At 41.1% G+C, this 27568-nt stretch overlaps 1 protein-coding gene across 2 annotated transcripts; it reads left to right on the top strand.

Moving 5' to 3' along the window:
* The first annotated feature begins 1087 nt into the window (after nucleotides 1-1087).
* On the top strand, nucleotides 1088-27524 carry LOC114041413 (zinc finger protein 501-like). Of its 2 annotated transcripts, XM_027859850.1 has the most exons (6): nucleotides 1088-1206; nucleotides 8612-8708; nucleotides 13842-13968; nucleotides 14578-14691; nucleotides 16952-18206; nucleotides 26466-27524. In XM_027859850.1, the coding sequence occupies exons 2-6, from the start codon at nucleotides 8673-8675 to the stop codon at nucleotides 27496-27498; spliced, it is 2565 nt and encodes an 854-aa protein (XP_027715651.1). In that variant the 5' UTR covers nucleotides 1088-1206; nucleotides 8612-8672; the 3' UTR covers nucleotides 27499-27524. The 2 variants fall into 2 exon arrangements, with proteins under 2 accessions (XP_027715651.1, XP_027715650.1); XM_027859849.1 differs by lacking the exon at nucleotides 26466-27524 and having other exon boundaries at nucleotides 16952-19267.
* Nucleotides 27525-27568: the final 44 nt, after the last annotated feature.

Raw genomic sequence — 27568 nt, 5'->3', positions numbered from 1 at the left:
TGTCATATATATCATGACTTCAGCCATTCCCCGGGGTGATGACATCCCTTCAGTATCTAATTCTTTGCCAATGCAAAAAGAGCCTGCTGTAATTATTTTTATACTCCTGAGTCCTTTTCCTCTTTTCTTCGTTCACACCGGTCTTCAGTGTCATGTTAGAGGAGCAGAAAGTCCAATGTCACTGTAGTGTAAGAAGACTCAAAAGTAGGAAGAGGCCAGGTTGTGAAGGGCTTTAAATGCCAAAAAAGAGGATTTTTTATTTGATTCTGGAGGTAGTAGGAAATCTCTGGAATTTATTAAGTAGGAGAGGTTGACGTAGATTTACACTTTAGGAAAAAATCACTTTGGCAGCTGAATGCAGGATGCATGGGATTGGGGAGAGAGTGGAGGCAGGAAGAATAATTAGAAAGTTATTGCGATGGTCCAAGGTTGCCGTGATGAGTGCCTGCACCATGTAGTGGCTGTGCCAGAGGTGAAAAGTGGATGTATATGAGAGATGTGGAGGTGAAAATGCCAGGAGTTGGTAACGTTGGATATGTGGAGTGAGTGAGGAGTCTAGGATAACACATGTTGAGTGACTGGGAGGATGGTAGTGTACCTTAACACTAACAGGGAAGTTCAGAAGAGGAAAGGGTTTGTGGGTGGGTGGGAAGATAATGAATTCAGTTTTGGACTTGGTGCGTCTGAAATGCCTACAAGAGTTATAGTTCGAGATGTCCAAAAAGTAATTGGTGATTCAGACATGAGGTGAGGATCTGACTGCCAGGACAAAGCCTTGGAGGAGCAACCTACGTCATGCGTGAATAGTCTTTAATTCAATTATCCTGGACCCCTGAGCCATTCTTATTCTATTCCCCAACAGTTGTTTTCTTGACACCACACTGCCCCCTCTAAGGTGGTCTCTCCCCCGGGTTCCCTATTCAGGGTCAAGGTGCTACCTCCCGGAAGGGTCTGCTGAAAGCGAACCATCGAGACTCCAGTCCTCCCGCTGCCTAGAGGTTTCGAGATCTGCCCTAGAGCGGCCAGTGGGTGGGCTAAAGGGGCGTCACTTCCGGTTTTCTAAGTTGAGCTGGATCTGGGTATCTTCGTCTCTCAGCCTCAGGGCAAGAGGGAAGGGCTGTTCGCCCCAGGACCTAGTGTCGCGAGAGCTGCAGGTGTTCCTGGTGGGGCGGGCCGGGGCTGGCAGCTGTCATCTCTGCCCAGGAGGTAAGCAAAGACCGGGCGTTGCCAGGAGCTGGGCCATGCTGCTGCGGGCGAACTCTGGGAAGGGCTGAGGTCATCTGGGGAGCCCCGCAGCCTGAATGTAGCAGGACAGGAATTCGAACCCAGGCCCCTGAGCCCAGGGCACCACGCTGTGGCCACAGTGTCCTGTCTCCAGCCTCCTCTAAGTCCTGGCTGCTGTAGTGATTGATCTCTTATGCATCTTCACTGTTCCTCCCCTTGGTTCTTTCTCATCTGTCTACCAACATACTCAACTCTTCCCCATCTTTAAAATAAACAAAAACCGTAATAACCTTAACTTTTCTGCTTTCATTCAGTCCTCACCTCCTTTCTCTTCCCTTTCATTCATTGCTATCTAAATCAGTCAGTAGGCATTTGTTAAGCACCTGGGATGTACCAGGCACTGAGCTAAGTGCTGGGGATACAAAAAAAGTCAATGAACAGTCCCTGCTCTCAAAGAGCTCACAGTCTAATGGGGGAGACAGAATGCAGACAGCTATGTATGAACCAGATACGTTCAGGATAAACTGGAGAGAACCAACAGGGAAGAGGCACTAGCTTTATCTTGGGTCTCTGCTCTCTGCTGTCATCTCCTTTCATTCACGCTTTCTCTTATCACTCTAGTGAAAACTTCTCTGAAGTCAACAGTGTGACCTGTCAATCTTCAAATCCAATGACCTCCTCGATTTCCCCTCCCCCCAAATCAACTTTGACTTCCTAGCACATTTTCATCCTCCTGAGCATTGTTTTCTACTGGTTACCTTGGCTTCAAAAACCTGTTGATCTTACCTTCTCTTTTTTTCTTCACTGTTTTATCTATCTTTTCCCAGTCTCTTGATGTAGGATGTTACCAGATTTTGTTCTCAGTTTTTTTCTCTTCCTCTGTTTGTTACCAATGCAATTCATTTCCTGGCTCTTCATTTTTATGAATAATTACATACTGCAGTGCCAACATATCCTATACTTCACCTTACATGTTTTTCCCTAATTTTTATTTTTAAATTTTTTAACTTTCATACCAAAAAAGATCATTTCCATATACACAAAAGAACACAAAAAAAATTCTGTACAAATCTGTGAATTTCCATTTTGTGCGGTTTCCTTTAAAATATATGTGTATATATATATAATAAATTCTATACACTTTCAAAAGTAACATGGATTTATGTTTCCTTCTAAATTTCCTTTTGTCCTGCACATTTAGAAAACATTGTAGTGGCCCTCTTTTTGGGCATCATTGATGCCCCCATTAAAAACTGAGAGAAAGAAAGAAAAAAAAACTATTTTAACAAATTGTAACAATTAAGCAAAACATGAACAATGGCTGTGTCCAAAATTATATGTCCTTGTCTGCATCTTTGTCCATTAACTCTTTGTCAGCTAGGTAATATGCTTCATCATAGATCTTCTGGAGAAATGGTTGGATATTGCATTGATTAGAATCCTTGTCTTTCAAAGTTGTTTACATTATACTCTTATATAAATTGTTCTCCTGATTCTTTTCACTTCACTCTGATTCAGATCATACTATTCAGGATTCTCTGAAATTGTCTATTTGGCATTTTTATGGCACAATAATATTCCATCACATTCACATATCACAATTTGTTCAACTATTCGGTTCAGTTGTTCCCCTGTCTGAGAGGCAGACTAAGGCACTTTCTTAGATTCTAATTTTTGTTTTTGTTTTTAATCCCCCTTTAGGATCAGGAAATTTGTTTTGCTTGCAACTACTCCCTCCCCAGTATTGTCCTTCCTTATAACCTCTTCCTCTTTCAATTCCTGATTGTTTCCCTGTTTAGCTTGATAGAGTTTGCTGTTTGTGACTGTATGTGTATGTTTAGTCATCCTTTATACATTTCAGATAAGTGAGATTCATCTGATTCTCATGCCTTCCACCCTTCCTCTATGTTTTTCTATACTCTTCTCATGCACCCCAATTATGAGAAATAGCAAACTCTTTCCTCCTTTTTACACTAGTGTATTCTTTTTGTCTTCTTTTCTCTTTCCCAAATTGACTCCCTCAGAACAGAATCAATCCACTCAAAAGACCTCGATTTTTCATATTGAACTCTCTCATTACTCTTTGCAGACATTAAAGTTCTAAAGGAATATTTGTTTCTTCTTCCCGTATTAGAATGTTAGTACTACATCATCATACAGCTCTTTACAGTTGCTCAAATAAATTTTTCTTGTTTGTCTTTACTGCTGGGTTTGTAGTTTGAAGTTTCTGCTTGGTAGACATTTTCATCAAGAATGCTTCAAAGTCTCATACCTTTAAAAGCCATTTTCCCCTTGCAGAATTATACGCAGCTTTGCAGGATATTATTGTTGGTCTTAATATTATTTTTCTTTTGGAATACCATATTCCAGTATCTCTTCTCATTTATAGAAGAAGCTTCCACGTCTTGTGTGATCCTGACTATTGTTCTTTGGTACTTGAGCTCCTTCTTTCTGGATACTTAAGTGGTATTTTTTTCTTTAACATAGGAGTTCTGGATTTTGTCTGTGGCATTCCTGAGCCTTCCTTTTTGGGTTCTTTTGAGGAGATGATTGGGGGATTCTTTCTATCTTCATTTTTGTTCTCTGTTGTAATAGACCTGGACAGTTTTCCTTTATGATTTCTTTGAAGTATAGTATACTCACTTTTTTCCAAAAAAAATCATGGTTTTTACATTTTCTTCTAGTTTTTCTATCTTTTGACTTTATTTTAATATTTCTTGCTGTGCAATGAAGTCATTGAATATTATTTGGTCTATTTTAATTTTCATGGAATCTGTTACTTCAGTGAGATTTCTCTTCTATTTATTCTTGTTCCAGTCCTTTTCTCCAGAGCTTTCATGTCATTCTTTATTTTCATTTCTTTTAGGTATTCGTGTAATTTTTGTGGAAAATACATTTTTTCCTTGAGTCTTTGCTTGTAGTTGTTACAGAATTATGTTCTTCTTTTTGGGGATCTCTAGATTTACAATCATTGTTTTTTCTGGTAGCTTTCTTTTTTTGGTTTACTCATCCCTCCAGCTTTAGTACCTTAATTGAGATCTTGTGCCAGGCTAGGGTCCCTCCCCCCCAGCTCTGTGCTTTTGGGCGGGGTTTGACCCCAGCTTTCCCCTTCTTGGTCTTGTCCTCCTGTCTTCCCTGGCTTCCTTCAGGTTTCAGCTAAAATATTACCCTCCTGCAAGAAGCCTTTCTTGATCCCCCTGAATGCCAGTTCCTTCCCTCTGAAATTACCTCCAATTTAGCCTGTATTTATCTTGTTTGTACATTGTTGTTTCTTGTTGTCTCTCCAAAAGATTGTGAGGTCGTTGAGGGCAAGGACGGTTTTTTGCCCTTTTTTGCATCCTCAGTGCTTATTAAAATGCCTGGCACATAGTAGGTGTTTAAGAAATGTTTGGTGATTTGTCTTGTCATGGCTCATTTGGGTTCCTGTACTGACCTCCACCTCCCAGGGTTATGTCCCTGAGATTTTTGAGCTTCACAGCACTTAGATCATCAGGGTTCTCAATGGAGACTCAGGCTCTCAAAGCAAAGTGGGCTTGGGGTGTTGTGGGCTGCTGTTCCCAAGGCTTTCAAAGTCACCACCGTGGGCTTTTCTTGAGAGAGGCCCCTGTTCTTGTTGCCTTTGGACACAGAGCTTTACAGGCTTTTGGTGTTTTTGGCTTATCTCTGATTGCATTGGTAGGCTGGGTTTGTTTGCCTATACTGATGCTGTCTTTGGACCACTTTATTATTCCCCCTAGGTTTTTCTGACTGATTATGCAGCTCTGTGGTGGAAGATGTCACCTGCGATAGTTTCTCAGTGGATTTCTTAATCATTATTTGGTCTGGTAGAAATTTCAGGCACTGCAAAATCAAGTTGTCTAAAAGAGCACTTGCTGTCTTTTTCTCTAAACCTGCTCCTGTCCCATGTTCATTATCTTAAGGTTTTCTTTGACTTTTCCTTCTCCTTCACCGCTCATATCCAGTCATTTACCATGTCCTGCCCATTCTGCCTGATCTCACAACACCTTTTGCATCAGTCTTTCTTTATTTCTATCAGCACCTCTCTAATGTAAGTTCTCATAACCAACCATCTAGATTATCAAAATAACTTCCTAGCAGGTCTTCCCACCTCTGTTCTCTCCCTTTCCTTTATACCATGTACTAGAATAATCTTGAGTTACATGGGATAAGAAGGGATAAGTGGGTTATTACCCATGCTGTTGGAAGCTGTACCCTCATCAATGAGATCATGGATCCATGTAGGATGCACAGGCCTGATTATGTTGCTGTTCGTCTCCAAAATCTTCAATGACTCCCTATTGCCTCTCTATTAAAGTTCTTATTTATTTGCCTGGCATTAAAGGCCCTTCACAGTCTGGCAGCACGTCTTTGCCTTTTGTATTTTGACCCACCCTTTAAAGCCCAAATCAGATATTTCCTCTTCTGTGAAGCCTTCCTTCATCCATGGTTGGTAGTGAATAAGCTTCTTCCCTGGGGCCTCACATAGTACTTTTTTTTTTAACAACTCTTTATAGCACTTACCCTGTAATATTTTGTATTATAGTTATCTGTTTTACCCTATAAACTATAAGCGCCATGAAGGCAGAGAATTGTTATCTAAAGTAAGTCTTGCATTATCTCATTTGGCCCTTTATAAGGAGAAAGTTTTAAAGCCTTATATTGCTGTAGAAATGTGAGCCCTTAGCATTTGTTTATTTTTTCACAGCTGTATTTATAGATGTAGATTTTCTTTTTTATAATCATAGCTATTGTGTATCCAGATTTTCTGGTTCTGTCTTCATCACTTTAAATTATTTTATATAAAGATTTTTTATTTCTTTATATTACTTATATTTTTTAATTGTATTATCTTATTCAGCACATTGAAATGCCACAGTTTATTTCACCATTGGTAAACAAAGGCATTTGACTTGTTTCTAGTTTTTCACTCTTACAAAAAAAGGAGTTTACATTTTTTAAAATTTTTTTTAAATTTCTTATTTTTTAGGAGTTTACATTTTTACCTGGTGAATCTAAAGAGATGTACAAGGAGAAGCATCATTAGAGATGTGTCTTACTCACAGAGTAGGCCTTCACCAAATAGCTGTTGAGTGAATAAACAAGATGTACACAGTTTGAGATATAAGCTCAGGAGAGAGATTGGGGTTAATAATAGCACCTATCTCCCAGGGATGTTGTGAGGATCAAATGAGATTTAATTTATAAAGTGCTTGGTAGAGGGCCTGACACATGATAGATGCGATAGAAATCCTTCCTTCCTGGCCTTTTTATGTTTTAGGGGTACCATTGTAGCACTTGGGTTTTCATCAGTGCTGTTAACAGTGATGATGCTTCACACTGAGCCTTGCACACAGTGCTAGAACTTTAAAGTGGGCAGCATTATAGGCTGTCCCCCCTGTTTTGCAAATGAAGATTGGAGGCCAAAGACGTAAAGTGACTTGACCAACGTTAAACAGCAGGATACCGTGGTCACTTGATAAATGTTTATTGCTTGAATAAATAAACAGACACATGCCAGGTTTGATCATAAGAGGTTTATAACCTGGGGTATAAGAACTTATTTTTAAATATTTGATAATTGTATTTTAATATAATTTTTAAAAATAATCCTATGTACTCTATTTCATGCTTTAAAAGCATAATTCTGAGAAGAGGTCTCTAGGCTTCACTAAACTGCAGAGGGATCTGTAACAAAAAACATTAAACACCTCTGGATTAGAATGTCAGAACGTTAGGACAGAAGGAGCAACTGTCATTGAGTTTGAAAGTTCCATGCACATAGAAGATACTTAATGTTTGTTGAATGCCTGAATGACTTCTTGCTATACATTCTCCCTCCCCCTTTGCCTCAGACATAGCCTCATAATAATAGAAAATAAATTAAATATATAAATATAAATAAAAAATAAAAATAAAATAAAAAGACATAAAAGCAAAATAAAAAACCTAACATATTGGGAAAACATATTTCTTCAGAATGTGTTGAATAAGTAGCTTATCATTCAGAATGCTGAGGAAATTTATCTAAATCTATGAGATCAATGCCATTTTCTAGTAGACAGTGAATAGACAATTTGTGAGAGGCAATACAGACAATAATATCTAATATCTGTATAATTCTTTAAAGTTTGCTTTATAGATGGTTTTTTCATTTAGCCTCACAACAAATCTCTGAGACAGGAGCTATTATCTCCATTTTACATATCAGGAAACTGTGGTTCCAAGAAGTTAAATGACTCACACATAGTCACATAGCAAGGAGAGGTGAGAGGTGGGATTTGAAGTCAGGTCTTCCTGACTGCAGGGTACTCAAGACACCATACCACTGTTTCACAGTAAATAAACACTTAAAAACATGTTCATCCTCCCTAGTAATAAAAGAAATGCAAATAAATATCTGTGAAGCACAACCTTGCATCCACAGCTATTTGGCGGAAACGAATAAAAACAGTAAAACCTACTCTTGGTGGGACGATGGGTAAACAGACATGTTCATATGATGCTGGGGTCTTTGTGAAGTGGTGCTACTTTTTTGGAAAATGGTATGGCAGTACACAGCACAGGGTCATGTCATCTGGTCTACAGATCTCCCTCTTGAGAATATATCCCAAGAAAGTAATTTAAAAAAAAAAAAGGAAGAAATTAGGCTGTTTACAAGGATGTTGTAGTGAATTAAAAAAAAACAAAAAACAAAGCTAATGGCCAAAAACTAGTATTACCACCAGAATCTCATAACTATACATCTGGAGCAGCCCATATATATTGTTTGAAAACTGGCCCCATCCCGGTCAATCAATTATTATTTCCATGTTCCCTTGATTGAATACACATGTATGAAGACAGTGGGACACCTTTTTTTCTCATTTTAGGGAATTACACCTGTTTGCACAGTCCCTAATCTTTCCTCCAATTTGAAATCAGATTACCTAATTTTGTATCCCAGTTAGTTATTTTCTTTCAATTAATTAGTCTTGTTTGATTAGTTGTTTTTAATACATAAAAATCTATCTCACTCTGTATTCTGGGTGGGTACTGACTGGGGAGTCCACTGACCCATTTATTATATCTGTTTGCTAATGAATCATATAATTCAGATTGTTTCCTCGAAGACAGGGACTGTGAGACAGACAGAGGGAGAGAGTTCATTCTAGGCATGTGGGATGGTTAGTGCAAAGGCAGAAATAGAAGATGGAGTTTCATAAGTGGGAACGGAAGACCAGTTTAGCTGAGTGAAAAAGTGCAGGTCAAGAAGAGTGTAAAGATATCGGAAAGATGGTTTGGGCCAGGGTGTGAAGAACTTTAAAGGGGAAGGCAGCCACAAGAAGCATTAGTAGGGAAGCCTCAGACTAGGGCTAGCCTCACTCATAATTCTTGTGTCTTCTCTCAGCTCTGCCTGCTCCCCAGGTGCCTGCCTTTCATCCCGAGGGAGTGAGCCAGGAGACCAGGCAATGGCAGCTGTTTTCCCAATGACAGCCAGGTGTCAGGTGAGCTGCCCTTTCTGATGAGAGAGTTCATATAAATATTTCCTTAGTTCCCTGGGCCTTCCCACTCAGATTTTTCCTCCTCCCATATGTATAGAGACCGTAAGAGTTAACTGGTGGAAGCCTAGTCTCTTCATATCCTAACCACCTCCTTTGGATAACTGTATCTTTCCTCAGCCATATTAGTAAAGGAGCCCAGAGGTTCTTAACCTTGGCTCTATGAACTTGTTTTTAAAAAGTATTTTGATTACTCTATTTCACTGTAATTGGTTTCATTTGTAATGCTATGTATTTTATTTCCTATATTTAAGATTATTATTCTGAGAAAGGGGTCTGTAGACCTCACTAGACTGTCAAAGGGATACATGTTACCAAAAAAAAAAGTTAAGACCCTCTGGTCTGGCCCTGTCCCAGGAGATCCCACACCTTTAACTCAAATCCCCAGCAGTTTGGAGTCATTTGAAGCACACTGAAAGCCCCTGAAAGCCTCAGATTGGTATGAGGCTCCAGGACAACTTAGCTGTGGTTCCTTAGACCAAGAATCAGAATGACCATAGAAGGTCCACCTCCCCTGGGGTCCATCTCCTTGATCATAGTATTCCTTACAGGAGCTCTAAAGGAATGAATAGAGTAGGAGTTGGAGTTGGGGGAGTTATTAGCCTCTTGGACATCACCAAAAAATTAGGGAAATAGCAGAAACATCTTAGGTTTCTCTCAATATTCTGGGTTTATGAGCTAGGATATTCTCCAAAACCTTCTTAGGCCTAGTTATATATTCAGCCCTCTGACTCCTTCTAGGGTAAAGAAGTTTATTAGTTTATGCCCTCCAGGATGAAGGAGGAATTCCTGTTATTTTTTCCCAAGTTTTCCTCTTTCAGTATTTGAGCTATCCAGGTTTAGTTTCCAGGGTTTGCTGAGCTAACCTGTCCCCAGTTCTTTGTGGTTTATAGACTCTGATCATAACTCTTCTTGTTCTTTGTGGGGATCACCAAGTCATCATCCCTTTAATGTTTGGGTTTATGTGGCCAGCCTTGAAAAGGCTGAGTGTTTTTTGCTAAGGCTCTCAACCTGTTAGGTTGTAATGATTAGGTCGACTAACTACCTGACAGAGATGAGATTCTTCCCCAGCATAGTGCCTCACAAATCAAGAACATTCAATAAAAGTATAGCTCAACAAAGCAAATCTTTCTGCTAGCTTAATCTTATTATACAGTAGTATTTGTTGAAATAACAGTGATAGAAAATGGTTTCCTATGTGGGTTGGAGCTCAGAGCAGGGATTCCTGTCTTGGTCTTTGCAGTCTGGATACTTCTTACCCCATCCTCTAAAATATACCAGAGCTTGGTTAAGGAGGTTCTAAGGCAGCTGGCCATGCCAGAGCATGTGTTCCCCACCCTCCATTCTGGTGTGAAACAGTTAATAGTGAAACTGGAACAAGCTTCTGTGCTTAGCCCCAAATCTTATTAGTGGAAGGACAGCATGGTCTAGTACAGGGGCGGGGAACCTGTGGCCTCGAGGCCACACATGGCCTTCTCAGTCCTTAAACCCCAGCTTTTGTTCTGTGAAGTTTGGATTCAGTCAAAGGGAGACCGCAGGTTCTCCGCCCCTGGTCTAGTGGATAGAGAAGTGTGAACTTGGAATCAGGAAGGCCTGGGTTCAGATCCTCTCTCAGACTCTTAATAGCTGTGTGACCCTGGACAAAACACTTAACCTCCCTGTGCTTTAGTTTCCTCATCAGTAAAATGAGGGAGCTGGACTCAGTGACCTCTAAGCCCCTTCCAGCTCTAAATCCATGATCCTATAATCTCTGAATTTAGATTCACATCCTGGCTTTCAGATTTATGCTACTTTTCAGACCTTGGGCAAGTTGTTTAATCTCTCTGGGCCTCAGTTTCCTCTTCTGCAAATATGGGAGTTGGACTTGTGATCTACGACCCTAGGCATAAAATATAAGTACTTTTTCTGTACAAGTAGATGAGCAGTATTTAAGGTATAGACAATTGAAGGTTGATGCTGAGGAGTACAAGTTGGTGAGCTGACATTTGCCAGAACGTATTTAGTGGAATATAAATTCGCTGAAGTTGAGACGATTTCATCTTGTCTTTGTATCCCCAACAGAGAACACAGGGCCTTGTACATAATGGTTGCTTTATAAATGCTTCTTCAATTGAATGCTATGTTGAGACCAGGGGCCTTATTTTCCTATCTCCCTTAGTGCTGAGCACAATGTTTTGTACACAGTAGACACTTAATAAAACAGCCTTTCTGTTCATGTTCTCTCTTTTAAAAAAATTTTTTTTGGTAGCTCTTTTTCAATACAATTGATTTCCTTTGTAATCCTGTGTATTTTATTTTATGCATTTAAATATGTTATTCTGAGGAGTCCGTGGCCTTCACCAGACTGCCAAAAGGTTCCAAGGCACAGACAAAAATTAAGAATGCCTGCTCTAAGTCAAGAAAAATTGGGAAGGAACTTATGAAAGCTCTTAGTATAAGGTCACTCTCCATGTAAATCAAAGTTAAAAATGAGGACCAGGTTTTATAGCAAGTAAAGGAGAAATCATAAGAGAATCTTGGAAATCTTTGCGGAATATGAAAAAAAGATAGGTCAGATTCAACAGTCTGAAACAGTGAAAGTAAGAATTGAGGGAATTATTCCCTCTAGTCTTCTGACAGACTACTTATTAAAGTTTTCTAAGGATATAGCCACCTTCTTCTTTTTTATTGAGAAAGGAGTTTGGTGGAGCTAGAAATAAGGCATTTTCCACATTCTATGCTGTTTCTCCTCTTTCTGACCTTTTCCTTTGGACTTTCAAAAATTACACACAACATTTTGATGTATAGTTTTCAAGTTCTTGAATCCACAAACTCTTTAACTGCCTAATCAGAGGTGTACATGAGGCCTTTATTTGTGTCATTGACCACCTTGGGGTATAGGCGTACTAGTGGAATCTGATTAGAAATATGCATAATTCAGTCACTGTCTTTGCATAATTCCAGATCGATTTTCAGAATAGTTACACCAATTCATAGTGCCACTAGCAGTGCATTAGTGTGCCTATCTTTCTACAACTTCTCACAATGTTATCCTGGAGAATATGACCTTGTTTGCATTGCTTTTATTCTCATTGACCATGTTGGTTTAATTCAGATGCCAGTCCTTCTCAACTTGTCCATTCAGGTTCCTTACTCCACTGAATTATTATTCAAAGTATGATTTTTTGTTGTCTTTCAGAATGGAGTAATGTGCTAAGAAAGAGGCATTTTTTTCTTTTCAAAACGTTTTCAAACAAAATCTACAGTCTCTCTAAATCCATAATTGTTTGACTACATGATCAGTCCCTCTGGGGTGCCATGTTTGTATCACAGTGTTCAGTGAGAATCTTCTTGCTCATGGTCTCTTCAGCTCCCATGGGGTCAGTTATCACCTGTATGCAGATACAGATCTATTTATCTAGTCCTAACTTCTCTTCTGACTGCTGCTCTCCTGTTTCCGGATGCCTATTGGACATTTTGAACTGGATGCCCTGTAGACATTCTCATTGTCATCTCCCACATGTCTAATCTGTTGCCAAGTCCTGTCATTTTTAACCTTCACAACCTTTCTCATTTATATTTTCTTCTGTCCTCTGATGCAGCTGCCACCCCAGTGCAAGTCCTTATCACCGAAGTCCTGGACTATCACAGTAGCTTTCTGGGTGTTCTCTGTCTCAAGTCTCCCCCAACACTAGTCCATCCACTCAGCTACTAATGTGATCTTCCTAAAGTACAGATCTGAGCAGATTACTGTCCTTTTCGTAAATGTCTAGCAATTCCCTTTTACCTCAGGATCAAATGTAAAACCCTTTGTTTGGAATTGTAAGCCTTTCACAGCCCAGTCCCTTCCCACCTCTCTAGTCTTAAACTCTCCTTACATCCGTGTATCCTACTATCCAACAACACTGGCCTTGCTGTCCCTTGCACATGACACTTGTTCCTTTTCACTGTCTGTCCCCCATGCCTGGAATGCTCTCACTCCTCCTCCATGCCTCCTGGCTCCTCTGGCTTCCTTAATGCCTCAGCTCAATTCCTCCCTTCTTCTACAAAACACCCTTCCCTCTCCCCTCTCTAAGCTTGCCTCCAATTTACCCTGTATCTATCTTGTTTGTTGGGGCAGCTGGGTGTGCAGTAAATACAGTGTCTGGCCTAGAGTCAGGAAGACTCATCTTCCTGAGTTCAAATCTGACCTCAGACACTTATTAGCTGTGTAACCCTGAGCAAATCGATTAACCCTGTTTGCTTCAGTTTCCTTATCAGTAAAATAAGTTGGAGAAGGAAATGGCAAACCACTCAAGTATCTTTGCCAAGAAAACCCCAAATGGGGTCAGGAACTGTTGGACATGACTGAAAAAAAAAAAAACAACAACAATTGGACAGTGATCTTGTTTGTATGTAGTTGTTTGCAAGTTGTCCATTAGGATGTAAATTTCTTGAGGGCAGGGAGTATTTTTGCCTTTTTTTATATCCTCAGCACTTAGAACAGTGGTAGGCACATAGTATGGTCTTAATAAATGCTTGTTGATTGACTGACTGACAGAGCACTGGACTTGAAGTCAAGAAGACCTCGGTTCAAATCCTGTTCTCATTCACTTAACAAGCTGTGCGGCCCTGGGCAAAACTCCAGTTTCTCAGTTTCTACCCCTTTAAAATGAGGGGATTGGAACTGTGAGGCCCTTTCCAGCTCCAAATCTATGATCTATGACAATATAAACTAGACAGCTAGATTATTGTCTCACTTGCATATCACTGTCTTGTTTTTCTTTAATTTATGTTGTTTTTATGACTTTTAAAAATATTTTTATAGATACAGGACCCTTGATTCTTACTTAGCCATTCGTGGAAAAGCTAATAGTTTAGACTATGTATTCAAATTCAGACACTTGGTGGTACCTACCGAAATTCTCAGCATAGCACCTAGTGAGAATGAAGTGCTAGTCTTGTAAATCTAAATCCATTTAGTGAAAATAAATATCATTTATCAGCACACTGTTCTGCTTCCCCCTTGTACTGTTCCTTTTCTGAGGTTACCAACTTTGCAGGTTTTCACTGAAGGGTGGAGTGGAATTATCCTTGGAGCAACAGAATTTACTATTTCAGGAGTCCCTGACCTTCGAGGATGTGGCTGTGTATTTCACCAGGAAGGAATGGAAACATCTGGACTCTTGCCAGAAGGACCTCTATAGGACCGTAATGCTGGAGAATTATGGGAATATGACATTGCTGAGTAAGAACTTGCTTCAAAATCTTCCTTCTTCCCCCAAAGGCCTTCCACCCTCCTCTTGGGTTATATTTCTGGGATTTCTGAAGTGCTTTGGTGAGCTGTGCCTCATGGATAAGAGCTTCCTCATCTCTTCTGGACCTAGAGATAAGTTACTCCTGTTCTGTGTCCACGAGTGACTGATCTGATCCCAGCAAAGAGATAAATGGACAGTTTCCTTAGGTCTCTCAAAGGCAGCCCTTTCCCTATTCCCTGAGGTTCCTCTAGGAGATTGCACCATGTTCCATGTAGATAGTCCTAAGTTTTCAGTGATAATGGCCCTTTTAATGGGAGGTGGTTTTTCTTTTTCTTCTATGAGGTCCTGTGAAGGAGGGACCAGATAATACGCTAAGTTCCTGGACTCTTTTACTTTGGTACTTTAGCTCCTATTTATCTCTCTGGAGGATGTTCCCTTCAGAGCCCTACCCATTCCCATCTGCCTTCCAGTCTAGCCTCTCTAGATATTCCTTACCTTCCTATGTATTTTCTGTGCATATAGGGGTCAACAGTGAGCCCTAAGGTAGTTTTGAATTCTCAGAACACACCATCATACCCTATTTCTTTGCCTATGAGCAGAATTCCCAGTCTCCAAACCTGAGCTGATCTCCCAGCTGGAGCGAGGGGAAGAGCCATGGGTCCTGGATCTACACGGGACTGAGGACCAAGACACCCCAAAAGGCTTTAACTCAGGTGAGGGAGAGAATAGGTACTGGGACTTATAGTATCCACATTATCCCTAAAAATTCTCTACCTTGGGCAGAGGACTTTGCTGTGGAAGAGGGTTTTCAATGAGAAGAAGGGTCAACTGCAACTGCACTAAAGTAGCTTTGGATAGCAGTGCTTGAGGCAGCAGAAAGTAGACAGGCATGAAGGAAAGAATGAGGGAAATGAGAGTGTCCAGGGGACCCTAGGATAGGGCTAGGAAGCTAAGTCAAGATCGTGGGCGATGAAAAGCCGCTACAGACATCTGTAAGGAAGGAGCGGATTAAAGCCAGCCATAACTGGGCAAGGGTGATTCCAGAAATCACTGCAGATGCAACTGGTAAGGAAGGTGTATGATCCCATGAAACAGCTCATAATAATTCAGAAAGATGATACACATAGTGATTTGATATTTAAGAGATATGAGTTTTCAGAATTATTACTGGAAGAAGTGCCAGAGGGAAAGGGGCAGATATGGGTGATGTCTTTGAGAGAGTAGACCCGATTTAGTAACTCATGCACTGAACAAAGTAGCTGTTCAGAAGTTGGCGGGTATAAAGGACAGTGTGGAAGGATAATAAACAGGTATATCATTGCCATTTTAAATATAAGCTGATCGGGGCAGCTAGGTGGTGCAGTAGATAGAGCTCTGGCCTTGGAGTCAGGAGGACCTGAGTTCAAATGTGGCCGCAGACACTTGACACTTACTAACTGTGTGACCCTGGGTAAGTCACTTAACCCCGATTGCCTCACCCCCCCCCCCGAAAAAATGAGCTGATGGTGAAAGGTGTGTCTTGGACAGAGATAAACAATTAAACTGATCTCTGGGGTATTTGCTAGATGTAGAGAGACATAACAGTAACTCATGTTTACATAGCACTTTAAGAATTACAGAGTTCTTTCTTCATAACACTCCTGTAAGGAGAGGTGGGGAGAGGTTATTATCTTCATTTTATGGATGAGGAAATTGAGGCTCAGAGAGGCTAACTTTCAGAGAGTTGCAGCTAGAATGTAGCAGAGCTAAAATTTGAACTCAGATCTTACAAGTTCATGCCATTGCTCTTTCCATTCCACCACAGTGCTACATTCATCTGAGCAGAAGTGAATAACATTTTGTGGGTTTATGATCTGTAGTGAAAAGAGTAAGGGACTGAGATTAGGGAATTTTGGGTGTGTGGAGGGAGTTGCCCTGAAAGGCTCATCATTAGAGATAAGGCCACTGGATTTGAAGTCAGAGGGCCTGGATCTAAATCCTGATTCTGCTCTGTGAACTTGGACAAATTCCTTCACCTCTCTGGTCTTAGTTTTCTCATCTGTAAAATAGGGGGTAGGATTAGACCCTGAGTGGGGAACCTCGAGGTCGTTAAGTGTGGCCCTTTGATGGAATTCAAACTTCACAGAACAAATCCAGAGGCCAGAAGAGGGACAGCAGATTTAAGCTTGATTTCTGGAAAAACTTCCCAACTATCAGAGTTCCCCAGAAGTGGAATGGGCTGCCTTAGGAGACAGGTGGTTCCCTTCCACTGGAGATTTTCAAGTGGAGGTTGTGTGACTGCTTGTCGGGGATGTCACAGAACAGGTTCTGGAACGTGTTAGCATAGACAGCTTCTGAGCTCCTGTGCACCTTTGAGAATCTGTGATTCTGGAATGGTTCTTAGAGATTGTGCCACAGAAAAGGTGCTTACATAGCTATCAGGAATATGTGGGAAGTGATATTGGGAGGGAAGAAAGGGACTATTGTCTCTATGATTCTCCTCACATAACTTCTATTGGAATATTCCTTAATGTTCCCTAGGAATAGCCTAGTGATGTGAGTACCCTTGAGCCTGGCCTAGAGACATATGCTTTTCCTTGTCTTTGGAATCTCACCCCATGGGCCACCTTCATGAACTGCTTTGCCTTAAGCAGTTTAATCTACCTACATAGCCACTCTTCTCACTACTTTCCTGAATCCCAACCCTGCCCTATCTGTCCTTAGATCATCTTCATTCTTTTTCTGTCTCCTCATTTTCACCTTTTCTAGCACTATGTTCATTTGGTCAAACTTCTCACTCCCTTCACCAAACTCCCCAAGTGCTAAGCACACCTAGTTTTGGTGTGAGCTGCTCCTTTTTTAGTGGAGTGGAAATAATAATATTATTACTTCCTAGGTTATACTCCTCATTAATGGCTATTAAAGCCATCTAGTTAGGATTAATTTTAATGATAATGTTCTTATTAATTTTCCTTTTCTGTTTTGATATTTTAGATTCCAAAATGAAGACTGAGAACAAATGGTCTGATGAAAAAGAGGAAATTTTAGAAGATGAACAATCCCATGAGACAATCTTGGGAATTTTCCTAAGGGATATTCCTCAGGAATCTGATTTTGGAGAAGATTGGGAATCCAAGAGACTGCTGCAGAGACGGAGAAACTGTATAGAGATTTCAAAGAAATCGTTTTTCCAGGAGAGAGATTGGAAAGTGCTGATGACCCACAAAAACCCTCCTATAGGAGAGCAGCCTCAAGAATGTAAGGAATTTGGGAGAAATTTCCATCTTAACCTAAACTTTGTTATACAAAAAAGCAATACTGTAGGAGACAGAACTCATAGATGTGATACCTGTGGGAAAAGCTTTAAATACAATTCTGATCTTAACCAACATCAGAAAATTCATACTGGAGAAAAACCTTATGTGTGTGATAAATGTGGGAAAAACTTTGGTCATAGCTCACAGCTCCTCCGACATCAGAGAACTCACACTGGAGAAAAACCTTATAAATGTAATAAATGTTCCAAAGGCTTCAGTAGGAACTCAAACCTTATTCAGCATCTGAGAACTCACACTGGAGAAAAACCCTATGAATGTAATAACTGTGGAAAAGGCTTCAATTGCAGCTCACATCTTGCTCAGCATCAGAGGATCCATACAGGAGAGAAACCTTACAGATGTCACGAATGTGGGAAAGGCTTCAGTTCTAGTTCCCATCTTACCCAGCATCAAAGGATCCATACAGGTGAGAAACCCTATAGATGTGAGGAGTGTGGCAAAGCCTTCAGTCAGAGCTCACACCTTATTCTACACCAGAGAATTCATACTGGAGAGAAACCCTATGAATGTAGTGACTGTGGGAAAGGCTTCATGTGTAGTTCACATCTTGCTCAACATCAGAGAATTCATACTGGAGAGAAACCTTATGGTTGTGAAGAATGTGGTAAAACTTTTTGCTTGAATTCACGACTTACTCAACATCAAAGAACTCACAGTATTGAAGAGAAACTCTATAAATGTAATGAATGTGGCAGAGCCTTCAGTCAGAGCTCACACCTTATTCAGCATCAGAGAATCCATACAGGGGAGAAACTCTATGGGTGTGTTCAGTGTGGGAAAGCCTTCAGTCGGAGCTCAAACCTTATTCGGCACCAGACAACTCACACTGGACAGAAACCCTATAAAGGTCAACACTGTAGAAAAACTTTTATTCAGGCCTCTCAACTTAAAACCTATCAGAGAGTTCACACATAGTAGTAGTAGTAGCAGTAGTAGTAGTAGTAGAAGAAGAAAAAGTTGAGCCATAATGACTGAAAATATGTTGTCAGAGCTCACTCTACTCACTATGAAAGAAGCAGTGTGGTGGGGGGGGGGAGTATTGGATTTGGAGGCAGAAGAGACCCAAACTCAAGTCCCACCTGGGACAAGTGCTAGTTCTATAACCATACGAAAGTCACTTGACCTCTCCGACTCACCTTCATCATCCTTCAAATGGGGGCATTATTATCATTAGTACTTACTTAACAAGGTTTTTTGTGAGGATCCCATGAGATAAGGTTATGTAAGGCGCTTGGCAAGCCTTAAAGCACTGTAGAAATACCAGTTAATATTATTATTACAAGAGAATTAATAGAGTCATGGAATCTGACTAGTGGTACTTTAGAGGTCACCTGGTCCAGCCCTGTCATTTAACACATAAAAGAAATATCATGAGTATAGTGAATACAGGCAAGCCTTCACTGATTATTTCAGTCTTTGTTCAGTAGCATTGTGATTGCAGCAGTGAGTAATCCAGGGAATATAATAAATGTGGGAAAAATTTAGTTAGCCTTGGTAAATCTACATACATTTAAATGCTTATTATATTTAATTGAATTGAATCATAGCAATCTGGAGCTTTCAAAGTGGTTAAGGCCTTAATGTATAATTAAGTCTTGGCTAGTGAGTATCAAAGCCAGGAGTCTTTCTTGGGGTTGGGACTCAGTTCTTGATGCTGAGTCCTGTGTTCTTTTCACACTCTGCAGTACCACCTCTCTTAGAGTAGTTCTTGTGTTGTTTTGAAAATTGAAACCAAAAATAATAAAATAAAATATTGTTATTTCAGGCTATCAGTCAGGACATAAAAGTGACTGTTTGAAAGTCCTCTGTACATTGAAGATGTTCTTTGTTAAAATGAGACTTCTACTGTTGTGCAATTTATCTATAACCTGGGAATTTTATTTCTAGTCTGCAGCAACCAAACACCAGGATGGGGAAGGGGCTGGGAACCATGTTGCTCACGTATGGAATGGTTGAAGGAGCTGAGAATGTTTAGCACGGAAAAAAGAAAGTATTTGATCATTTTTGAGTATGAAGGTTTTTTTTTTATGTGGAAGAGAAAATGGATTCTGTGTTGCTCCAGAGAGCAAAGGTAGGACCAGAGAAATGTTAGACAGATTTCAGCCCAATATAAGTTAGAACTGTCTAATCAGTAGAGTTGTTCAGCAGTGAAATTGTAATGAGTTCACTATCACTGCAAGTGTTAAAGCTGAGTATGGGTAAACAACCTTTCAAGGCTTCTATAGAAGGGATTCCCAAGTTGGACTAAGGTCCCTTCCAACATGGAGATTCAGTCAGTCACCTAGCCAAATCAACAGATATTTATTAAGTATCTGTTGTGTGCCAGACACTGGGCTGAGGTACTTTTTTCACTGACGCAGATTATGACTCCATTGTATTGAAGGAGTTACAATGGCTGAAAAATTCTGTGTAATGATCAACCTAATGGTGATGATCTGTCCACCCATAGGTAAGTTTATCTCCAAATAGTAGTTTGTTTGGGGCTTTAGTTAAAGTTTTCCCAGCTTGATAGGATATACCTGATCTTCACTGAAATGGCCTTTGAGAACTCGGGTTGAGGCATCTGAAGAGGATTTCAATATTCTCTCCAATACTATGTCTGTTGATGATATGGTTTTGGTAATGTTAACTAAAAAACAATATCACAAGTCCATGAGACATTGTGTTGCAACTAGATTTATTACAAGAGAAACGAACATGCATTTGGGACTAAAGCCAGAGCAAAGAGTTCACAATCCAAACAGAAGTTTGTATATTTATAACAGTATGACAAAAAGAGGAGGAGGTACCAGAAATCTCCAACTAAAAGGGAAGTCCTTGGGAGAAGGAAAGGCGCAGGAAAGGCAGGTAAAGGACAAAACCTCTCCTGAAGGGAGGGGCGAAGTGATGGCAAAAGCCACATTCTTTTCCCTTGGGAACTGCTAGACCATGAAGATGGGAGGGTCTGCTTATCGACAAGGATCCTGGATGCACAAGTAGTTTCTCAGCCTAGTGCAGACTGACTGGAATCTGCCTTGACTCCCAAAGACACACAGGGAGCCCACCTGCACCTTGGGGTGCAAATAACAAGTTGTATCAGCTCAGGATGGGGTGGGGGCTTTGTCCTTAACACATTCAGTATGCTTCCTGCATACTCTGGGTTTAGTATTTTTGGAACATACAGCAATTCCAAAAGACAAGTTCAGGGAACCTCTTAACGTTCCATAACTTTGATGAGTTTCAGTTGACTACCTACCTCTCTGAGGAAGTTCCTGAAATTTGAAGTCTCTAATTGTAGAACAAATGACAGTCTTCTCTTAAGGTAATGCTAGTCTTCTGTCAATAGGGAAGATTTTTGGGAAAAGGGTACTTAATGAACCTAAAACTCACTTCCTGCTGGTAAAACCAGTGCTCAAGGTAAATTTGTATCAGTGGTTCTAGGGTACTAAGAAGAGGGGATAGCATAATCCATAATCTCTTGGCCCCTATTTCTCCAAGATTGCCAGGAAAAGAGAAACCAATGGCCCATCCAACTGTGGCTGCTGGAGGCATATTGTCTGCAACTTTTGGGAATGGAGGAACAAGCCTTTTCCACCAATTTCCCTGACATGGAGCCCCTTCTTCTCCCATGGCCCCATCCTTTCTCTTTTCCCCTTGAGCACAGTATAGCAACTTGAGCAAAAAATACTCATTTGAGGAGTCCCAGAAAAGAGGTCACCTTACCACTCCCTCCCCCCATACAATCCCTCCAACCACTGAAAGCTAAAGCCTTCGGTATTTAAGTCCTCAAATCAATTATCCACAGTCTTAGAGATTATCCACAGCGGTCTCAGCACTCACATCTGTCCACCAGTTGTTTGCTCACAGGGGAGATATTGTGGTTTTAGTTCTGTACCACTGTAGTCAAGTGACTATTGCCATAAAGCAAGTCACACGAATTTTTTATTTCTCAGTGCATATAAAAATATTAGTCTATTAAGTGTGCAATACTGTTATGTCTAAAAATATATATATACCTTAATTTAAAATTTTTTATTACTAAAGAAAATGCTAATCATCATCTGAGCCTTCAGCAAGTCCTAATCTATTTGCTGGTGGAGGGTCTTGCCTCAGTGTTGATGGCTGCTGTCTGGTCAGGGTGGTGGTTGCCGAAGATTGGGGTTGGCTGTAGGTAGTTTCTTAAAATAAGGCAACAATGGTTTCAGCTTGGAGGAAATTAACTCCTTTCACTTGAACACTTAGAGGCCCTTGTAGGGTTATTAATTGGCCTAATTTCAATATTGTGTTTCAAGGAATTGGAAGAGGGAGAGAGACAAGAAATGGATAGTAAGTGGAGTTGTGAAGACACACACAACATTTATCAATTAAGTTTGCCATCTTATGGGCCCAGGGGCAGCCCAAAACAATACAATAGTAACAGATCCAATAATAATGAAAGTTTGAAACATTGTGAGAATTACCAAAACGTGGCACAGAGACACAATGTGAGCACATGCTTTAGGAAAAATGGCGCTGATAGACCTGCTAGTTTCAGAGTTGCCATAAACCTTCAATTTGTTAAAAAACAAAACAAAAACCTGCAGATTCTGCAAAGCATGATAAAAGGAAGTCTGCCCATGGTATTTCAAGGTTCTGCAAAGTGTTTTCCATACTTTAACTCATTTACTACTTACAATAACCCTGGGAGGGGTTGTTTTGTTATTCAGCTGCTTTTCATGACCCCGTTTGGGATTTTCTTGGCAAAGATACTGTAGTGGTTTGCCATTTCCTTCTCTAGCTCATTTTACAAACAGGCAAATAAGGTTGGGTGACTTGCCCTGGGTTACACAGCTAGTGTCTGAAGCTGGATTTGAACTCTGGTCCTCTTGGCTCCAGGCCTGGCACTCTATCCACCGCGCCACCTATCTGCCAACCCCTGGGTGGTAGGTGCTATTATCATTCACATGGGGAAAATGAGGCTCTGAGAGGTTAAGTGACTTGCCCAGGGCCACCCTGCTATTGGGTCAAAATTCCGAGCTGAGCCTAAGCTGTCTACGTGCTGCCCCCTCTCCATTGCTACACCACCCAGTTGCATCCTCCCAGCTCGTAGGGGACAGGGGCGGGATCAAGGGGCGGGGCTTCGGCGGTGGCCCCGCCCCAGCAAGGGACCATCGAGATAAAGAAGTTTCTGGTTGGCTTAAAGTGGCGCATGCGCACTGGGGTGGGGTGGGGTAGGGTGGGGTCGGTCAGCATATAGGTCTAGGCAGTCTATGGAGCTCCAGTGGGTGAGGGACGATCCATTTCCGGCCCTAGATGCTGCGTCCTTCCCTTTCTCTCACCTCCTCCTCCTCCTCTCTTCCGGTGGTTCTTGGGATCTGCCCCTCCCCCTGTGCAGCGCCCTACCTGGACTGGGGGTGAGTTCAGTGTTGGGCTCTGCGAGGGGCGTGGAGGAGTGGGTGCCCGCCAGAGCCCTGCCCCTCCTGCACCCCGGATCCGAGAAGCCCTGGTGGAATGTGGGGAAAGGCAGGGATGGGGGACCAAGGGGCGCTCAGAGCCCACCCTGACCTGGAGCCTTGACTTTCTCCGGGGGAGGGGGCAGGGATTGGAGAGGGGTCTGGCCAGACCCTGGGAGAACCGCGTCCTCAAGGGTGGAATGTGAGGGGGTGGGGCTCCCTTGACTTTGGAAAGGCTGCCCTAGACGGGAGCCCCAAGAGCTGGTTCTTCCCGCGTGTGTCTAGGGGCGATTAATTCCATACCATCTTCAAGCCTCAAGTTCCTCCTCTGTAAAAGGGGATAACAACCAAATTACCCATCTTACAGGGCTAGCTAGGTCAGATGAGGTAATGTGTCTAAAAGCAAAGTATTCCATATTGAGCCCTCCTTATTACTCATATTAATTGTAAATGACTTTTCTCTTTTTTGACACCCAGTACAGGGACCTTTGTCAGCTCTCTCTTTTTTTTTCTGTTTGTTTTTATTTTTTCCTTTTTGTTTCTTTACCCATGGCTTATTCTTTTTTCTCAGGTTCCTCTGGTAACTAATGACACTCTAAAAGAGACAAAGCAAACAAACGAATGAATATATACAAACAAACCATATACAATATAAATAGGAAATAATTAAGAAAGGGAAGGCTCTAAAATTAAGAGGGTTTGGGAAAAGCTGATGGTAAAAGGTGAGGTTTTAGTTGGGATTTAAAGGAAGTCAGGGAAACAGTAGGGAGAGATGAGGAAGGAGAACATTTTAGGCCTGGGGGACCAGAGAAAATGTCCAGAGCCAAGATATGGAGTGTCTTGTTTGATGATCAGCAAGGAGGCGAGTGTCACTGGATCAAAGAGTACATGGGAGAGAGTAAAGTTCAAGAAGACTAGAAAGGTGTGTGTATTTGTGGGAGTAGGGGAGGGGTCTATGGCACTCTGTTATGAATGACTTTGAATGTCAGACAGGATTTTCTATATGAATCTGGAGGAATAGGGAGCCCCTGGAGTTTACTGAGTAGGAGAATGACATAGTCTGACCTGTACCTTAGGAAAATTGCTTTGGTACCTGCATGGAGGATGGACAGGGGAGTGACTTGAGGCAGGAAGATCCACCAGGCCTGCATGATGGTGGTTGAAGTGTCAGAGAAGAGAAAGAGGTGTATTTAAGAGATGTTACAAAAGTGAAATTGACAAACTCAGCAACAAATTGGATATGGATGTGTTGAATTTAAGATGTCTGCTGGACCTCCAGTTCAAGATGTCTCAAAGGCAATTGGAAATGCAAGATTGGAGGTCAGTGGAGAGGTTAGGGTAGATAGGTAGATTTGAGAATCATTAACATTGAGATGGTAATTATATCCATTGTTGCTGATGAGCTTACCAAATGAAGTAGTTTAGAGAAATAAGAGGAGAGGGGCTAGAACAGAACCCCATGGGACACCTGAGGGTTAGAGGGCATCATTTGTTTGAGGATCTAGCCAAGAAGACCAAGAAGGAACAGTTAGATAGGTAGGAGGAGAATCAGGAGAGATTAGTGACCTGAAAACCAAGAGAAGAGAATATCAAGGAAGAGAGGGTGACCAACAATGTGGAAGATTTTAAAGAGGTTGAGGAGAACAAGGATGGAGAAAAAGCCGTTGGACTTGGCAATTATGGGATCATTGAGGTGATAGAATGGAGATGACAGAGAAGGCAGTTTGTGGGAGGAGATGGGAAGGATTGGAATTGTGTAAGTACATAGAGGGATTAGCTTTGGTAAGCTATAAAGCAACCTCCATACTGTGAGATGGAGTATAGGAGGAGAAGGTGCCAGAAGGTATATGAGTAATAGGAAATGAGAAAGGAAGGAGAAGGGTGAGCTCATTGTGAAGGGCCTCAATTTTTTTTCTGCAAAATATGAGACAAAGGTCTCAGCTGAAGGAGTGAGGGGAGAGGGTGCCAAGGGAGATTTGAGAAGGGATGAAAAGGTTTGGGAGAGCTGCTGTGAGAGAATGGGAAAGAGGGTTGGTACAGGAGGTTTTAGTAGGATTGCCTAGCAGCAGTCAGGGTCCAGTTGAAGTTGTGTAATAAAAATTTGTAGTGGACACACAATCAGAAGAGTGGTGTGATTTTCTCCATCTTCATTTAGCAGCGTTTGTGTAGGACTGAAGGTGGCAGATGGTGGGAGTGACCCAAGGTTGAATAAAAATGAGTGTCAGGAGCAAATTTTACTATGTATCAGGTGAGTCCAAAAAAGGAAAGGCTACAATCACACTATCAGACAAAGCAAAAACAAATATACTTAGGTTCTTTTTTTTTTTGGTCATGATTTTCGGGTAGTCCAATGCTGATTGTTCAGTACACAAACCCAGGGCCCATGACCCCTCCTTACCTTGGACTGACACCACAGCAAGTCCCTTCCTCAGTCAGCTCTGGATGTGTGACCCAGAACTGGTTAATGTATGACCATGGCAGTTGGCACCTATTCCTACAGCTTGCTCAGTGTCAGACTCCTCTGTGTGGTTCTAGAGTATCTTACCCTAATATACAGTTTCTTCTGCACTGAGTTGCTCTGCCTGACTGTTCCTGGCTAGACCCTATCAGCAATGTCCATAAAACTCTCTATCTCTTTTTGTTCACCTGGGCTGAAAAAATTACTTGCCATGCTTTTTTTCTTTGATTTCTCAATTAGGACTCAGTCTGGCACATTTTCTAGATCTAAGTGGAGGAGTTTGGGAGGGATGGAGCTTGGGTGTACTTCATCTTGCTACTCTAACACCTTGGCTACAATTGACTTTTAATTTAAGTTCATGACTTTATATTTGTCTGTATTAAATATTATTAAATAGCTCCAAATTAGGGCGAATAAGTTGCTGTTTGAAAAAGCTACCACTGGAGAAACTCAGACTATGGGGAGTGGGAGCTGCCATTGAGCAGATGGCTAGATCAGTATGAGAACAGGGTCATTCTGTCAATGAGCTTCTATTGTGTAGAGAAGTCTCTTCAAGTCTTCCAGAAGTATTCAGTAGGGTTAGGTTTAGATAGCCAAGAAAGGGAGAGTTAGTCTTCTTTTCCCTGCTTTTAGGGGCAGGGCATGGGGAGTCTACGGGAGTGCTAAGCCTTAATCATTCTTAGCTACCTACCAAACCCCTATTATTACTATCTCCTTAAAAGTTCCTTCCTAGCATCCTTCAAAACCCATCTCTGTCAAATTCTGCCTTGCCTTCCCCACTTTCTGTTCCTCCTTATCTTTGCTTATCCCTGTCCCTTCCCTTCTTATTCCTCCAGTCAAACTTCTCACTCAAATCAGTTGACTCTTTATACTCATTTTGCTGCTTTTATGGGTCTACATCAGTCACTTCCTTCACAACCTTTATGCCCATTTTCATTCTCTTTCCAGGTTTTGAATGCAGATTTTCAGATTGTGAACAAGGCTCATAGACGTCAATTTTAATAATCCTGTGCCCATTATTGTGTTTACTTTCTCCTGCCTCAGGAAACAAGTGATATTTTTTGTTTACTGCTTCAGATTCTGTGATAAAGACTAAGAACTAGCGGTCTTATGGGAAAACATGACATTTTGGAAGATTCAGGAATCACAAGAAGGGACAGTCAACGTTCCTTAGGACTTGTTTTAAATAACATTGGAAAATAAAAGTTGTTGGGGACTCTTCACAGCTGTGACTTTGAGAAAGTTCTTTCTCAGGAGAGACTTTCAAGCCTTACAACCATGACCCACAAGAAAACCCTCAAAGGAAAAAAAGGCCATGAATTTAATGAATTTGGGAAATACATTAGTTTGAACTCAGACTTTGCCACACACCAGACCAGAAGCAGAGCCCATAAATGTAATATCTGTGAGAAAAGTTTCAAATATAATTCTGACCTTATTCAGCACCAGAAAATTCATACTGGAGAAAAACCTTACATATGTGATAAATGTGGGAAAAGCTTTGGTCGGAGCTCACAACTTATTAGACATCAGAGAACTCATACTGGAGAGAAACCTTATAAATGTAATCAGTGTTTGAAAGAATTTAGTAGGAACTCAAATCTTATTCAGCATCAGAGAACTCACTCTGGAGAAAAGCCTTATGAATGCAATGAGTGTGGTAAAGGCTTTATTCACAGCTCACAACTTATACAACATCAAAGAATCCATACTGGGGAGAAGCCATATGGATGTAATGTCTGTGGGAAAGGTTTCAACTCCAGTTCAAACCTTATTCAGCATCAGAGAATCCATACTGGAGAGAAACCCTATAGATGTAATGAATGTGGTAAAGCCTTCAGCCAGAGTTCACACCTTATTCTTCATCAGAGGACTCACACTGGAGAAAAGCCTTATGAATGTAATGAATGTGGGAAATGTTTTAGCTGTAGCTCACATCTTGCTCAACATCAGAGAATTCATACAGGAGAGAAACCCTGTACATGTAATGAATGTGGTAAAGCCTTCTCTCTGAACTCACAACTTATTCAACATCAGAGAATTCATGCTATAGGAGAGAAACCTTATAAATGTAATGAATGTGGGAAAAGCTTCAGTCAGAGCTCGCATCTTACTCACCATCAGAGAATCCATACAGGAGAGAAACTCTATGGATGTGTTGAATGCGGGAGGGCCTTTACTCGAAGCTCAAACCTTATTCGGCATCAGACATCACACACTGGTGAGAAACCGTATAAGTGTCAGGACTGTGGCAAAGCCTTTATTCAGAGCTCGCAACTTAATAAGCATCAAAGAATTCACATTAGAGACTTTGCTAGAGAGAAAAATGTATAAATGGAATCAATATGGTGGTGCTTTCAGTTGAGGCTCATGCTTAATTCAGCATGAGGAATTTCATATGAGA

Source organism: Vombatus ursinus, unplaced genomic scaffold (genome assembly GCF_900497805.2).
Source record: "Vombatus ursinus unplaced genomic scaffold, bare-nosed wombat genome assembly UNPS02014173.1, whole genome shotgun sequence".
Classification (NCBI taxonomy): Eukaryota; Metazoa; Chordata; class Mammalia; order Diprotodontia; family Vombatidae; genus Vombatus; species Vombatus ursinus.
Note: the sequence above shows the minus strand (reverse complement) of the source record. Positions and strands in the feature narration are given on the sequence as shown.